The 12,744-nt window shown below is 39.1% G+C and overlaps 1 protein-coding gene across 4 annotated transcripts; it reads left to right on the top strand.

The window, feature by feature from the left end:
• Positions 1-466: 466 nt before the first annotated feature.
• On the top strand, positions 467-9,764 carry LOC113733987 (cysteine-tryptophan domain-containing zinc finger protein 3-like). 4 transcript variants are annotated; one of them, XM_027260247.2, is made up of 11 exons: positions 467-1,146; positions 2,106-2,178; positions 2,278-2,405; positions 2,538-2,921; positions 3,039-4,312; positions 4,597-5,000; positions 5,081-7,083; positions 7,194-7,348; positions 7,952-8,112; positions 8,729-8,883; positions 9,339-9,764. In XM_027260247.2, exons 1-11 carry the CDS (start codon positions 1,042-1,044, stop codon positions 9,555-9,557), a joined length of 5,061 nt encoding a protein of 1,686 aa, XP_027116048.1. In that variant the 5' UTR covers positions 467-1,041; the 3' UTR covers positions 9,558-9,764. The 4 variants fall into 4 exon arrangements, with proteins under 4 accessions (XP_027116048.1, XP_027116047.1, XP_027116049.1 ...); XM_027260246.2 differs by having other exon boundaries at positions 483-1,146; positions 2,278-2,417; XM_027260248.2 differs by having other exon boundaries at positions 485-1,146; positions 2,278-2,413.
• The last annotated feature ends 2,980 nt before the right edge of the window (positions 9,765-12,744 follow it).

The following is a 12,744-nucleotide window of genomic DNA, read 5'->3' as shown; positions in this document are numbered from 1 at the left end:
AGTATAATTACTGTACCTAACATTTTTTTTTTGTCGCAATGACAATTCATGTTTAACTATATTCACGAGCTCTTTTATTTTGAGATACTACTGATTCAAAACTCATTCAAATTTTAATTTGCGATTGCATGTTTGCTAATTTTGATAATTTCTGAGGGACAACTTAATACTAGAAGTATTTAGGTATATCAACGAGTTCTTTTTGTTATAGATATTCATCCAAATTTACGAGCTTTTAGCTTTTTTACGTAATTTGTGACGATGTAGCTGCTAATTTTGGGAAACTTTGAGTACAAATAAGCGCGGAAACTAATAAGAAAAATAAAGATAAAAAAAAAAGGGAAAACATGTTTAATTACTTTGGGCCAAAGGCAAAAGAATATTTGTAAAATAAGCAATATTGCTAAATGGAAAAGTAAACAAAGGGGAGTTAGGAAAATAAAAGCCCATATTATAACACATGCGGAAGAAAGAAAGAAAAGAGAAGACAAGAAAAAGAAAACAGAATACAACAACACGGCCTCCTTTCTCTCTCCGTGCTGTGTCTCCATACACACAACATATACACATCAGACATAACCAAGGCAGGGGGGGAAAAAAAAGAAAAAGAAAAATATTTATAAATTCAGAATCAATTCCGTCGCTGCAGCGATTGATGCTTCAAAGCACTCAGTCTTCTGATTATTAGCAGTGATTTCAATTCACGCATTTTCTGTTACTTTCTGTATACATTTGCTCTTCGCAGGAATATACATAGTAGTTTATATACATTTATATAAATATGATCAGGTAGGTTTGGTGGGGTTTGTCCTGGTGGCAAATCCCGGAAGCTATAGAGCAATTCCTTGGAGGGATTTTGTGGGTTTTTGGAGAATTTTTGTGGGCTAGAGTTGTATTTTTTAATTTTGGATTGTTTACTGATTATGCTAGACTTCAGGATAACGGGTGAATTTAGGGTTAGGGTTTTGGGAATACGGGAGTAAAGCTGTAAAGGTAGGTTCCTCATAGGTCGGGGGTAGAGGTAGGGTGTGTGGAGAAGGGATGGTTTGGGGAGGTGGGTCTCCAAAAATGGAGGCTGAGCTTGAAGAAGGGGAGGCTTATGATGATGATACAAGCATCGATCCTGAGATAGCTTTTTCTTACCTTGTAAGAGCTCTGTTCTGTTCTTTACTCTGTGTAAATCAGATTTTGTGGATTAATTTGTACTGAAGTTATTGTTTTTAGCTTCATAGGTAAATAAAAAACATATATAACTCAACATTTGCAGACTTGACTAGCAAGGAGAAAAACAACATGGTGGCATTGAGTTTTATCGCTGGAAGCTCAATTAACAATTTAGTTATTGGATTGGACGAGTAATTGATAATGATAACTAGAATTGTGATACAAAATGCTAGAAGATTAAGTAACATCTGTTTGTCTTAGAGCATAGATGGATTCTGCTGTACAGCAAGTATGGTTGATCATTTATTTCCAAATGAAATGTAGCAAGTATAAGGGGGAATTTTGAAAAAAGACAAAATTTTGATGGAGTTTCATTGCACATTTACCTCAAGGCATGTGCTTTATAGCATTTTAATTGGAAATTGTGCAAAGTTCCATGGATTGAGGAAATTTTAGTTTCTACATTGGGGCTTCAGACATTATGATGTGCTGCTATGGTTTCATTAATATTCTAATGTGTGTTGTTTTGCTTTCTAATTATAAAGTTTACAATTGATTAGAATTTTGGGGTGAGGTTCATGTTTGTAACTTTCATACTGATTGTTTGCCACGTTATTAATCAATCTAATTTCGTGATTCTCTCCATGCCAACTTCTACCTGCTCCTAGGTACCATTATTGTTTGTCATCACTGGTCTTCAAAATCTAATATATGATGCGTGTCGCATATTTTTCCTTCGGGACACAATTCACAAGTTTCAGATTGTCTTTTTTTTTTTTCTCTTTTTTTTCGTGTGTGTGGGTGTCATTCGTTGTCATGGAGCATTGATTATTTTTGTCAGGAGTGTTATCACAGTTTTTTTGTGTTCTTTCTGCTGCACTTCTGATATTTTTCCCAAAAATGCATTTCCTGTCCTGATCCTTTCATTCCTTTTTCTGAAGGATGAGAAGGTCCAAAGTGTGCTAGGCCATTTTCAGAAATATTTTGAAGGAGGAGTTTCTGCTGAAAACTTAGGTGAGTATAGCAGAATTGGAACTTTATATGACAAAGAAGAAGTTTAAGGTTCTTCTTTCTGTTCTAAAAGTGATGAGATTGATTCAATTACTTTATCAGGGGCGAAGTTTGGTGGTTATGGTTCTTTCCTGCCTACATACCAACGCTCACCTTCAATTTGGTCACAGCCAAAGAGTCCTCAAAGAGTTCAAATTCACACCACAACAAAATCTCCTATGTGTAGGGAGGTACATTGGCAAGTTTTGTTCTTTCCCTTTCTAATTATTTGCTGGGGAATGAGGCATATGGCTGAAATATGAATTACTAAATTTTTGGTAGTTCTCTTTCCATTTAGCACCTTGAATTGTGTTGCAAAACAGGTTGCTGTACAAAATGCAACTGCTCCCCCTGATCTGCCTTTGTCTCAGAGAAATGGAACAGCTGCTAGCCGTGGAGTCCATTTGTCACACGAAAAGGTGGTCCAGTCAGGAGACGGATCGAGACAAGATTCCTGCTTGTCTTCTGTCCAAGTTACTGATAAATTTCCCACAAGACGTCAACCATCCACAAATAAGTCACTTAATCCAAGTGATCAAAAACCACTGAAATTTCGGATCAAAGTCCCACAAAAGAATGCTGCAATCTACAGTGGTCTTGGTTTAACATCTCCATCTTCTTCGACGGGTAACAGTCCTGGAGGAAGTGGAGGAAATCTATTGGAATCTCAAGAGACTTCTGATGAATCTTCGTCCTGCATTCTTAAGGTACTTCCAGAAGCCACAATTTTTTTTTTTAAATTTTTGTATATTTTGTATGTTCTTACAGTGTCGATCTCATTTTCTGTCCTTTCAATTGGTTGTTTGCTTGCATAACATGGACAGATGCTGACTTCCTTGACCATTGCTGGGGGCCTGCTTCTTTCACCTCTTCATACCACTTTTATTAATTTAATAAGTAACATACCAATGGAAAGTAATAAGCCTGAGGCCACGATCAAGTTAAAGCATAACCATTCTACCACATCTGTGGATGATTCCACCTCCAGGTTAAGCAATGAGGTTCTACTGACAAGGAAGCAAAGCAAAGCTGTTGGGAAGAGTAAAAAATATAATGAATCAAAATGCAGGAATCAAATGGCTTTTGAGGATCATATGCTCTCCCGCTTAAAGGAAAACCCTGGAGCCGAGGTGCCGCAAATCAAGGACTCATTTAAGGACTCAGCTAAGGCGCTTGAAGCTTTTGGGGAGCATGAAAATGGTGCCACCTTAAAGAAGAGGAAGGATACCAAGGACAAAGCCAAGGGCAGATTGTCGGTGACTGAGCTGGTCAAGGATGAGTCCTTTGGATCAATGTCTGGCCTAAGTGATAGTAAGATTGAGCATCAAGAAGATAAAAGCTGCTCATTGGACTGGATTACGAAAAACCACGTAAAAAGTTCCCAGAAGGATGTTCCAGTTGATAAACTTGAAGGCATAGGGAACAAAGCTAACCAGGTTCCTGCTTCACTCAAAGCTGATTCTGATACATCTCAAAGTGAAAGAGATACTAAAGGGGGTATTGATCACTCGATACAGAAATTAAGTGCTAGAACTACCCATGAAGAAGATCAATCAAGGATGCCTGTATCTGCAAAGAAGTTTTCATCAGAAAGTAAAAAGAAGTTAAAGGGAGCTCAAGTTAGAGGAAAGCAGTTTGTGGATTCAGCAGAAGAAAGTACAAGGGCTGGTATTTCTGCTGTGGCGAGACAAAAGGCTACTAAGAGGGATGCAAATAAGGTTCGTGATACCTATAAAGATTTGTTTGAGACAAACTCAGCACGAGTGGATGTGTTGGAGAATTCATCTGTCAACAGATTGAAGGACTCAAATGTTGAGACTCTGAAAGAAAAGCAGCCATATGGTGATAGACCAAAAGGGAAGCCAAGGGGTAGTAAATTTGATGACCAGGTGATATCTGAAACATTACTGAATGATCCTCCAATTGACAGTCTTCCTATAAATAATGGGCCGACACTGGTCACAGAACAGGCTACAATGGCTCTCATAGAGGAAAATTGGGTCCAATGTGACCAATGTCAGGCCTGGCGTCTCCTGCCTTATGGTACAAAGCCTGAAGATCTGCCGGAGAAGTGGCTGTGCAGCATGCTGAACTGGCTGTAAGTTCTTTTCTGTTGCATTTTGCGGTTTGTATTGTCAAATCAATTTAGTTTTTCTTGAAGTCACATATTGCGCATGAGGAACTACGGATTAGAAAAACCACTATTTTTTGTCTGTTTTCTGTAATTTTCTCCTGAATGTGCAAATAATGTGTTTTGCTTCAAAATTCTGCAATGTGTGTGTATATGGTAGATATACAAGAACCTACTAAAGCCTGAGTAACAATCTAATTAAATTAATCTTTAGGCCTGATATTAACCAGTTTATTTTCATTAATATATAGGCCTGGAATGAACCATTGTGACATTAGTGAGGAGGAGACAACGAAGGCTCTCTATGCTTCATATCAGTTTCCTGTTTTAGAGAACCAACATTGGATTCAAAATCATGCTGATAGGCCTGCAACTGGAGCACATGCAGTTGACGTACAGCTCCTAAATCAGAGCCACCAGAATGTTGGTTTTGATTACAAGGCTAGTGGAAGAAAGAAGGCTCATAAAATAAAAGAAACATCTTTTACTGGCAGCAAGGGAAAAAACTTTGAACAGGATCTGGTGAAAAGGGGAAGTTCAAAAGATATGAAGCAGTCTTCTTTGGGAGTTAAACCAGTTAATAGATCCATTACTGTGTCAGAAATTGCAGTGGAAAAGCATTCGAATAGACAGAAACAGAAGCATGTAACTGGAGGTTTGTCATCATCTTATATCTTAATGTTGTTTTCTGTGCTTTAGTATGTTTTTGTTTTTTTCATCAGACTTATTCGGTAGGTGATGTAAAGCTAAAGAAGAAAAGCAAAAGAGAGACTGATAGGCATGAAATTGAGCCTTCAAAGAAGAGTAAAACTGCTTCTGCAGCGAAGAACATCCAGGCTTCTGCTGCATGCCTCGGCAGGTCAGGCATCAAGTCAAAAACTATTTTGCCAACATTGGCACCTACAGAAAACCGAAATCCCAGTGAATGTGATTATCCAAAAGAGGAGGAGAGGAATGGTTTACAAACTTCTCTCAGGAAACCAAGTGAACGTGCATCAGGTTTATTGGGTAATGGATATGTGGATATGATGGGGAAATCCAATAGTGGGGAGATATCCTTAAAGAAGAGAAAACTGAGGGATTGGCAAAGTTCTCAAAATAATGCAGAGACACTTCAAAATGATGGAAGTCAACTCCCTGACAGAAATTTGCCTGCGAAGGAGGAGAGCAGTGACAGTGGATTCAGGAGGGACAAGAAACTTCGGGTGTCTCAGATTGATGGGAAGGAGTCCAGTAGAAGTAAGTCTAGTGCTGAATTGAAAAGAAAAGACATGAACACCAGAATGGTTCCATCGGCTTGTAATAATACAATTGACAGAAATTTTGATAAGCCAAAGCAGTTAAACAAATGCAGAGTAAAAATTACATCTCAACTGACCATGGAGGATTTGGAGTCGTTGAAAAAGGATTTGGGATGTGAACCAGTGTTAACAGCTGCCACATCAAGCTCATCAAAGGTTTCTGATTCCCGTAAAAAGAGAAACAGTTATCAAGGAGTGAATGGTTCACCAGTTGAATCAGTTTCTTCATCTCCCATGAGGATGTCCAGTCTGAACAAATTGTCTCCAGAAAAATTGGATGGTTTTGAGCTGGATGATGTCAAAGTAGGTGGTTTTCCCATAAAAGGAAGCCCCAGAAAAGCTGTGGATGGGGATGTTAATAATGTGACCAAGAGATCTGGGATAGCTAAGAAGCGGAAAAATCCTGATGTTCTCAATCCTGAGTTAGCTGAAAACCATATGCTCGACTTTCGGAAAACTGATGCTAGAGGCAAATTGGGTGAGGAATGTGAACTTGGTGGTAGACCACCTTCACTTTTTGGAAATGGTTATCTAGATAATGATCATCTTGACATCTTGGAGAGTCATAGCACATATCTGACTGATAGGCATGCTTCAGAACCTTTTTCTGTCAAAGACAGGATTGGCAAGGACCAGCATAATACTGTCTTACCCCAAAAGAAATCTCGAAAGGCTTCCTCTCTGCTGCCCAAGGACAAAGGCAGGAATTTTGGTTTGGATTCTGAAGATGCAGTAGAGAATGTCTCTGATCTACCAAATGATCGGGGAGACTTAAACCCAAAGACAAGTTCAAGTGTAGACACAGGTATTGATCAAAATCACGTTGCAGCTGAAGGTGTCTTGCTGGGTGATGTGAAACAACCTTTTGTTGATCAGTCTGGAGTTCAATCTGTTAAAAGTAACAAGAGTATTAGCAAGAGAGAGTCAAGAAAATTGCTTGATGGCAGTCTAGAGAACCTATTGCAACCTAAAGGGCACAGGAGATCAGGTGTCAATTTAGGTGATCCTTGCAGCAAGGATGCAAATAACCTCATGCAACAAGACCTAATCAAGGGTTCTGATGCATTGAGGAGCAATTCAGCTTTGAAAGCTCGTAGTGATGCGAAGTCGCTGATTGACCATCATCCTGAAGATGAACATGAGGTGCTACCTTTTGCTAGCAAACCTGCTCCGGGAACCCAGAATGGAAGTCTATTGCAAGTACCAGGTCATGATGTTTCCATCCGCACTTATGCATCAGAGGTTTCAAAAGATCATCGCAATATCATTCACCATAATGAACCTCATCAGGCCATGGGCAGTACTGCTTCTGGTCGATCTGTAGCATGGGATCTCAGTGGCCCGAGTCTGGAAAGAAAGGATGCCGCTAGGTTGACCGCACCTTTAGATGTGCTAAAAGAAGCCGAAGGCCTTAGAAATGATGCGGATAATATCAAGGTTTATATCTGGTCCTTGTGACCTGCATGATTTCGTAAAATTTCTGTGGAACTCTGTATTGCTAGTTCATGAGTAGCACATCAACTTGTCTTATTGGTTGATAATTGCAGGACTCAGGATTTAGTTTTGAATGTAATGAGCTATACTTCCAAGCAGCCTTAAAATTTCTTCATGCTGCTTCTCTTTTGGAGAGCAACTTTGAGAATAGCAAACCTGGAGAGATGAATCAAATGCAGATTTATGGTAGTGCTGCAAAACTTTGCGAGTAAGTCAGTGTTCAAGCTGATTGATGGTTTACTCCCTGATCTAGTGTGTCATGGGTCTTGTGTTTTCATGATGTTGTTTTACTCTGGTTGTTCTTGGGTAGATGTAGTACTACTAATACTTCTAGAGTTGTTTGATTGACTGGTATGTTGTTCTATCCCAAATCAACATCATCTTGCTACATGTCATGTGTGAGAATCCTTGTAGTCTTGTTATGCCTTTTCCTTTTTCTTCCCTCCAAAATGAGTGCAAGTCTGAAGACTGACCTACATAGTTACCCTGGTACATACACATTGAAGAAAATTTACATCATGTTATTAAACAGTATATAATCTACTCCAATTATTAAATACTGATAATTTTTTTCAGTGATTTGCACCTATTTACCCTCAATGAGTGGGCTTAGATGACTAGTTATTGAACAATTGTCCTGGTAAAATGCAGAATTTTGTTTACTGACTATTACTTGTGTTCGATGGAGGAATTCTGCAATCATGATATCTTTAATATGAAGGAATCTTGGACTGTTTTGTTAAACATGTCATGCATGATCATTACCCTCATTTGTGGCTTGATAGTTGATATAATTTCTCAAAACCTACAGAACCTGTGCCCATGAATATGAGAGACAGCAGGAAATGGCTGCTGCTGCTTTAGCTTATAAATGCATGGAGGTTGCTAATATGAGGGTGGTTTACTGCAAAAATACTAGTACGAATCGGCTGTGTCGTGATTTACAAGCTAGTTTGCAGATTGTTCCCCAAGGTACGGTGACTGTTCTGAAACCTCTCATGTTATAGGCCTCCTGTGAACATTGAATCATTTTGCCATGTTTGTATCATCTGCATGTTAGAAAATATAGACCCTGCTGAGATCTTCTGGCATTCGGTGGCCATTTGTTGTATCTTATTGCTTGGCTTAACAATGTTGGATATTCACGAGGTGGGATGTTCCATCTAGTCTCTTGTTTGCAGAATTTGTTTGGTGCTTTCACTCTAATTAGAGTGGACCATGCATCCTCAGCAACTAGGATCTTCCTTTCTTCTTCTTCCCTTTCCAAGTGTGATTGTGTTGGGCAGTTCTGTACTCCATGGTTTCCTAAAATATACTCTGTAGCTTGTTGTATCTTCTGGTTTCTGGAAAGCTTTGAACACCTGAGCCTGTTTCTGTGTTTCGCCATTCGCAACATTTGATGCATTCTTAAGAAGTAATTTTCTCTGCCATTCTGTGGCCTCTCACTGCATAGAAACTGCCATCCTCAATATTTTGCATATAATTCTAGTATCATATATGTGGACTAATCCTTTCATGCAAACTTGCCTCAGTTATACTCAGGTTTATGTTACTAATTGATTTTGTGATTTTCTGATCTTGTGCTTAGGTGAATCTCCTTCATCTTCTGCATCTGATATTGACAACTTGAACAATCAAGCATTGGTGGAAAAGGCTTCCTTGGCTAAAAGCAATGGTTCTCATTCTGGGAATCACGTTATTGCTCCTCGAAACCACCCAGGCTTTTTCCGGCTGCTTGATTTCGTAAGTCTATTCATGCTCATATATTATCTTCTGCATTCGTGCATCCATCTTAATGCCTCATTTATTAATGTTTAATTGATTGCAATCTGCGAGGTTACATCTAACTTATTGAACTTGAAATACTTAATTTAGCTGAAAAGTTCCTTTTCTGGACAGGGCAGCCAACATAGTAAATTTGGAAAAAAGGCTTATTCTGATATTTTCAGTGACCATTCTGACATGAATTAATGCTTCGTTAGGTCTTTGGGATTGCATATGATTTGATGGTTTAAAATGACTGATGAATTGAACATGATTTTGAACTTAGGGTTGATTTCTCAGATATCTGCAAGTATAGAAGCTTTTGCTTTTAGGGTATTGGCTTTAATTGTTGTTATGGGGTTAGACCATGCCGTAGTTGTTCAACTGGAGGACGCTGTAGGTGGTCAGCAGCTAACAACATTTTGTTTGTGCAGGCAAAAGACGTGAATTCTGCTATGGAAGCTACCAGAAAATCCCAAAATGCCTTTTCAGCTGCAAGTGTGATACTTGAAGAATCTCAAAACAAGGAGGGCATTGCTGCTGTTAAGAGGGTTATTGACTTCAGCTTCCAGGATGTAGAGGAACTTCTACACTTAGTGCAGATAGCAATTCGGGCCATTAGTCGGCAAGGTTTCATTCGCAGTAGAGATTGAGTCAAACATTGTACATGACATATTTTGGCACTTCCAGTGTCGCACAGGCATGCCTTTGGGAACGAGAAGCATGTGTAGCGTCCTGCACTTGCATTTTGGTGAAGAGACGGAATCGTCAGCCTGTTTACCATCCTGTACATGTGTAAAAAGTGGGATTATTTTGTTTATTCCATGATATAAGATTTTGACTTCTCAGTTTTCTTTTTATTAATTTTTTTAAAAAAAATTTTCAACAAGATAAGGGCACAAGCATGCTCACCCTTGAATTAGTGGGGTTGGGAAGTAGAAATGTATAACTTGTAGTTGCTTCAAGGAAAAGCTAGAGTGCAATTTTGACATGTGTAAGAGGAAGGCAGTTGTTTAGAGATTGAGAACAGTTAGTGAAATGCGGAGGCTTTTTACAGATATAACTATGACCTGTCCTGTCCAGTCTAATTATGGACATTATGCCTATATTTTCGATTTTAAATGTGATACAAGGACCGTCTTTGTGGAGGCTGTCTGGTACAGTTGTAATTTTAGCAGTCTCTGCTCAATGGTGCTGATGAATACAACATAGTATATATCTTCATGTCAATCTGTGAAGAGTGAAAATTTTGTTGCTTTCTTAGAACTAATTGTCTTTCTCTTATTATTGATGTTTGTTTTATTTTTGTTGTCTCTCTTATCATGGATGTTACTTGTTACTTAACTAATTGTACTTTTCTTCTGCTGCTTTTATTGAGATGGAAGTAAACCCAGGTACAAATGGATGTGCTTGTCTCTCTTTGCTTTGAAGCTTATCATAAAAGCTTACAATACTTGTTGAGTGCTTAGTACTGTTGCACTGGATATGGGGAAGTTGGTTTATATATGGGTTTTAAGCAGTGGCATATGCAATAAAACTTGAAAACAAATGTTGAGGTACAACGAGGAGATTAGGCCCTTGACCTCCTGGCCATGTTTGATTCGCTGGTCACTACTTACTTCCCCTTTCTGCCTGACCTGCTCTACTCCTTTACTTTCTGTTCAATGCGATTATAATGGCATACATGAACTACTGGGTGATAATTTGTCTTAGGTCGATTGTTGTTAGAATTTAGCGAGTACTGGACTACTGGTCATGAATACGTCCCCTGAGATTATGTGATCCTGTCCTATGTAACATAGCCTCCATTTGCACGCAATTTTGATAGAAGTTTTTGCTTTTGATTTGTGCTGCTGTTTAGTTCTTGCTAAGCAGTCACTGGTGTAGATAAAATTTGCTTGTGTGCTTCCAACGGGTTTGAATGAGGTGAGAGTTCTCAAATTTGGAGTCTTTGTTCTTCTCTCTATTTGTGTCCATCGTCTGGAAGTTGGATCAGTCTGTCTGTCATATTCAAATGCTTATTTAGGATTATCATTGGACCGACATATTTGAGAAAACTTTGGCTGGTGGGAACCATTTTCCAAAGGGTGCTAGTGCTGCAACCTATGCTTGTGGCTCCTCCCTGCTGCAGGGTGTGGCCCTCAAAAGCTAGCTAGCCCTACCCTGCTGCCTTCCTTTTCCTTTACCGGGTTACGACCATAACAAGTTTGACAATTGTGGAATATGAATCAGAAAAGTGTGCTTTGCGCCTGCTGATGTCTCCATCTTAGACTTCCCGTGGCCGTGGCCATGGCCATGGTTTTGTAAGGTATTCTCATGGAGACAGGTGTCACCGGGGGGAAGACTTTTTCATTTTTGGTGGCTGATTCATTGTTTCCTCCAATTATTAAGGTTAGGCCATCTCTTTAGGAAATGACAAAAAAAGAAAAAAAGAAGAATGGGCCATGTATGTATCCAAGGTCTTTACCTGTTTTGCTAGGTTTGTGTTTTGCGGCAACTAAAATGTCAAACATGTATTTTTTTTTCTTTCTATTTGATCCTCTTTCTTGATTTATCCGCTGGACTAATTTGTCGAGTCTGTGTGTTTTTTGTTCTCTTTTTTTTTTTTTTCTTTGCCAAGAACGAGTTAGATGGGTCTATCTACATGATCATCAGCTAAATTTTCTAAAGCCATGCATGTCATCCAGGATGAAACAAAGTTGGCCGTCGTTTGAGAAGGCAATAGGAGTACCCCCCCCCCCCCCCCCCCCTCCCTTTTTTTGGGTTCAAAAACCGAATAAGGGGGAATGAGAAAGTGTGGGATAGTTTGAAATGACAGCAGTTTTCTCTGCGTGGATTTGTTTGTTTCCAAGTGAGCCAGCAGCTTAGAGGGTTTAACGTACAAACTAATATAATTCAACCCTGTTCCTCTGTTTTGCTTTTCTCACCTTTGTCCTCTTTACCTCACTTTCGGTTCTTCGTCTTTACATGGTGAAGCATTTTGGCTTCAGCTGGTAACAGCTTTACCTGTCAATAAGCGTCCTTTTCACCCTATGGTGCCAACTCCCTGCATGTACCGTCTTGAACCATTAAAGCAAGCAAGCAAGGAACTATCGGTGGTATACATGCACCCATGTATGCAGTGATAACAATTTTTACACATTAACATTAAGCTTATGCAATTGCTTCCCAAAAGTCCAGAAAATAGCCCCATTTTCCGGACAAAGACAGAAATGGAAATAGAAAACGTAAACCCTTTTCTCTTACCAGTCTGAGCTCAATGTGCTAATTAATATGGCTTGTTCTTTTGTGATTCATCTAAAGCTAAAAAGCCTGAGGCTTTATCTTACAGAAGGTGAGGAAGGAAGGAGAGCAGAGGGATGATGACAGACTCACTATATATGGTCTGCAGAGCCCCCCCCCCCCCCCCCCAAAAAAAACTATACCACTGCCATTTTCATTTGGAAGAGATTTCGAGTATATAGTTAGTTTGTCCCTAAAGAATTGAATTTGCACAATTACTTCTCTGCATTTCTACCTAAACTTGCCCCGAAAAAGTTATGTTATGCACCTTTCCTTGTAATCCTGCAGCAAGTTGCGGCTGTGAAATGTTGCTTTTTTTTTTTTTTTAACTTCAGTCTGGTTTTAAATCTTTCAACAGGGCCAAATGTTGCAACTTGGCGATAGGCTGGTTATGTGATCCTAACTAGCCCAAATAGGAATTTACAAGGAAGACTAAGGGCCTGTTTAGAACCTGAGTTTTTTGGAAGTTTGTCTAAAACTTTACTGTAGTGCACTGTAGAAGTTTTTAAAAAAATTTTGTAAAAGTTTTTGTAAGGTGAAAAATTTTTTTTGTAGAAG

This window comes from Coffea arabica, chromosome 3c (genome assembly GCF_036785885.1).
Source record: "Coffea arabica cultivar ET-39 chromosome 3c, Coffea Arabica ET-39 HiFi, whole genome shotgun sequence".
Taxonomy (NCBI): domain Eukaryota; kingdom Viridiplantae; phylum Streptophyta; class Magnoliopsida; order Gentianales; family Rubiaceae; genus Coffea; species Coffea arabica.
This window is presented reverse-complemented; position numbering and strand designations above follow the sequence as displayed.

Bases quoted from the DNA above. Each gene is read 5' to 3' on its own strand.
- LOC113733987 (XM_027260246.2), top strand. From the start codon at position 1,042: ATGGTTTGGGGAGGTGGGTCTCCAAAAATGGAGGCTGAGCTTGAAGAA. The intron at 2,179-2,277 runs GTGAGTATAGCA...TTACTTTATCAG, and splicing joins AGTTTCTGCTGAAAACTTAG to GGGCGAAGTTTGGTGGTTAT. The intron at 7,084-7,193 runs GTTTATATCTGG...TGATAATTGCAG, and splicing joins ATGATGCGGATAATATCAAG to GACTCAGGATTTAGTTTTGA.